Source organism: Nicotiana sylvestris, chromosome 11, assembly GCF_000393655.2.
Source record: "Nicotiana sylvestris chromosome 11, ASM39365v2, whole genome shotgun sequence".
NCBI classification, from domain to species: Eukaryota; Viridiplantae; Streptophyta; class Magnoliopsida; order Solanales; family Solanaceae; genus Nicotiana; species Nicotiana sylvestris.
This window is the reverse complement of record NC_091067.1, coordinates 116583865-116586631: the sequence shown is the minus strand read 5'-3', so window position 1 is coordinate 116586631 and position 2767 is coordinate 116583865. Positions and strand designations below refer to the sequence as shown.

General features: G+C 42.5%; 1 protein-coding gene across 1 annotated transcript; it reads left to right on the top strand.

Annotated features, from left to right (window-relative positions):
* Positions 1–812: 812 nt before the first annotated feature.
* Positions 813–2439, top strand: LOC138881539 (uncharacterized). The gene is made up of 2 exons (XM_070161772.1): positions 813–1175; positions 1318–2439. The coding sequence occupies exons 1-2, from the start codon at positions 813–815 to the stop codon at positions 2437–2439; spliced, it is 1485 nt and encodes a 494-aa protein (XP_070017873.1).
* Positions 2440–2767: the final 328 nt, after the last annotated feature.

Sequence of the window (2767 nt, the reverse complement as noted above, 5' to 3'; positions counted from 1 at the left end):
TGATAGTGGTTATGATCAAGGTGATTCGTTCAATGAGCAAGAAGAAGAAGTTCAATATGTCAACTATTATCAAGGCCAAAGAAACAATGCTTAAGGACAAAATCAACAACAATGAGATCGCAAGGAAATTGGAACAACCAAGGCCACCAAGGCAATTGGAGTGGTGTTAACAATAATCAAAACAATTGGAATAATTAAGGTAACTAAGGAAATTGGGGAGGTAATCATCAAGGCAATTGGGGTGGCAATAACCAAAGCAATTGGGGAGGTAATAACCGATGAGGGTGGAACAACAACAACAACAACAACAATCGAGGGTCGAGTTTTCAAAGGCCCCCGATATTCTAACAACAGAGCAATCCACCTCCCTATCCTTCTCAAGGTCCAAGCTCTTCTAACAATGAGATGGGTAGAATTGATAATATGTTTAAATAGATGATGGAGAAAAATGCCGACTCTGATGCTCAACTATCCTCTCACAACACTTCTATTCGCAATTTGGAGGTTCAATTAAGACAAATCACGCAAGCTTTAAACACTCGTCCTAAGGGGGCACTACCTAGTGTTAAGGTGGTGAACTCGAAGGGTGGGAATAATACGGGACATGCTATGGTTATGACTACTAGAAGTGGAAAAGGTAGAGATGCAACCACCTCAAATCAAAGAAGGATTGTGGACGAAGATATTGCGGTTCAAGAAGATAAATCCCAAGCAATGTGGTTCAAGCTAATGAAGAAGTGAGAATTGATATTGATGAAAGTGTGGAGGAGACACAAGAAGAAGTGAACCCGTCTAGGGAACATGTGATTGACATGCCGGAATCGGTAGTACCAAAGGCTAAGGCACCAATGCCCAGGCCTCCTCATCCATACCCTCAAAGGCTTGCAAAGCAAAATAGTGAGAACCAATTCAAAAAGTTTATTAACATAATGAAAAGTTTGTCTATCAATGTACCATTGGTTGAGGCCTTAGAGCAAATGTCGGGATATGAAAAGTTCATGAAGGACTTGGTCACCAAGAAGAGATCGATGAATTGTGAAACGATCAAGATGACACATCTAGTGAGTACTATTGTGCACTCAATGGATTCAAAATTGGAAGATCCGGGCGCCTTCACAATCCCTAGCACTATTGGAGCGCCAATTTTGCCAAAGCTTTATGTGAACATGGGGCGAGTATCAACTTGATGCCCTACTCGGTGTTCAAAACTTTGGGGATTGAGAAACCAAGGCCCACTTCTATGAGGTTGCGAATGGCGGATCATACTATGAAGAGGTCATTGGGTATTATTGATGATGTGTTAGTTCGTGTTGAAAGTTCATCCTCCTGGCGGACTTCGTGATTCTTGATTGTGAAGTGGACTATGAGGTGCCTATTATTTTGGGTAGACCTTTCCTTGCTACGGGGAAGGCTTTTGTTGATGTTGAAGCCAATGAGCTCACTTTCCTGGTAGGTGATAAAAAGGTGGTCCTGTGCAGATCCATGAGGCAACCGAATAGCAATGAAGTTTGTTCATTTGTGGATTTGGTGACGGATGTGATTATTGATGATGCTAGTGCCACAATGAATGTTGAGGATAATTTGGAAGTCGTTTTGCTCAATCTTGACGATGATGAGGAGAAAGAAGGCTACGTGGAGTGTGTGAATGAATTGCAAGGAATGGGGTCGTATACTTATGAATCCCGCAAGCTATCTCTAGATCTTGAAAATCAGAAGACTCCTCTAAAAAAGCCCGCAATCGAGGAGCCTCCAACTTTGGAGTTAAAGCCATTGCCTCCATATCTCAGGTATGAATTCCTTGACCCTTCTTCTACTTTACCGATTATCCTTTCTTTTTGCTTAACTAACATGAAGGTAGATTCCACATTGGAGGTGTTACAAAGGAGGAAAAGAGTAATTGGATGGACTTTGGCGAATAACCGGGGCATAAGCCCCGCCTTTTGCATGCACAAGATTATTTTAGAGGAGGGTTCCAAACCCTCCGTTGAACATCAAATGATGCTAAATGAAGCAATACAAGAAGTGGTGAATAAGGAGATAATCACTTGGTTGGATGTCAGGGTTGTTTACCCAGTTTCCGATAGCTCGTGGACCTCTCCGGTGCAATGTGTCCTAAAGAAAGTGGGCATGATTGTGGTAACAAATGACAAGAATGAATTGATCCCAACAAGAATCGTCACCGGGTGGAGAGTGTGCATGGACTATAGGAAGCTCAACAAAGTCAATCGAAAAGATCATTTCCCCCTTCCATTTCTTGACCAAATGCTCGATAGGTTGGCCGGACATGTTTTTTATTGCTTTCTTGATGGATACTCCAGCTACAATCAAATCCTTATTGCTCATGAGGACCAAGAGAAGACCACCTTCACTTGTCCCTATGGTACTTTTGCATTCTCACGGATGCCATTTGGTTTGTGTAATCCACTGACGACTTTTTAATGGTGTATGATGGCCATTTTTACCGACATGGTGGGGGATACTCTTGAGGTCTTCATGGATAATTTCTCCTGGTTGGCAACTCTTTTGATGATTGCTTGGAAAATTTGAATAGGGTCTTGGCTAGATGTGAGGAGACTAATTTGGTGTTGAATTGGGAGAAGTGTCACTTCATGGTTGGGGAAGGCATTGTCCTCGGCCACAAAATTTCTAAGCATGATATTGAGGTCGACAAGTGAGGTGATCTCCAATCTCCCTCCCCCTACATCTGTGAAGGGAGTGAGGAGCTTCTTGGTTCATGCGGGTTTCTATCGCCGATTTATCAAGGACT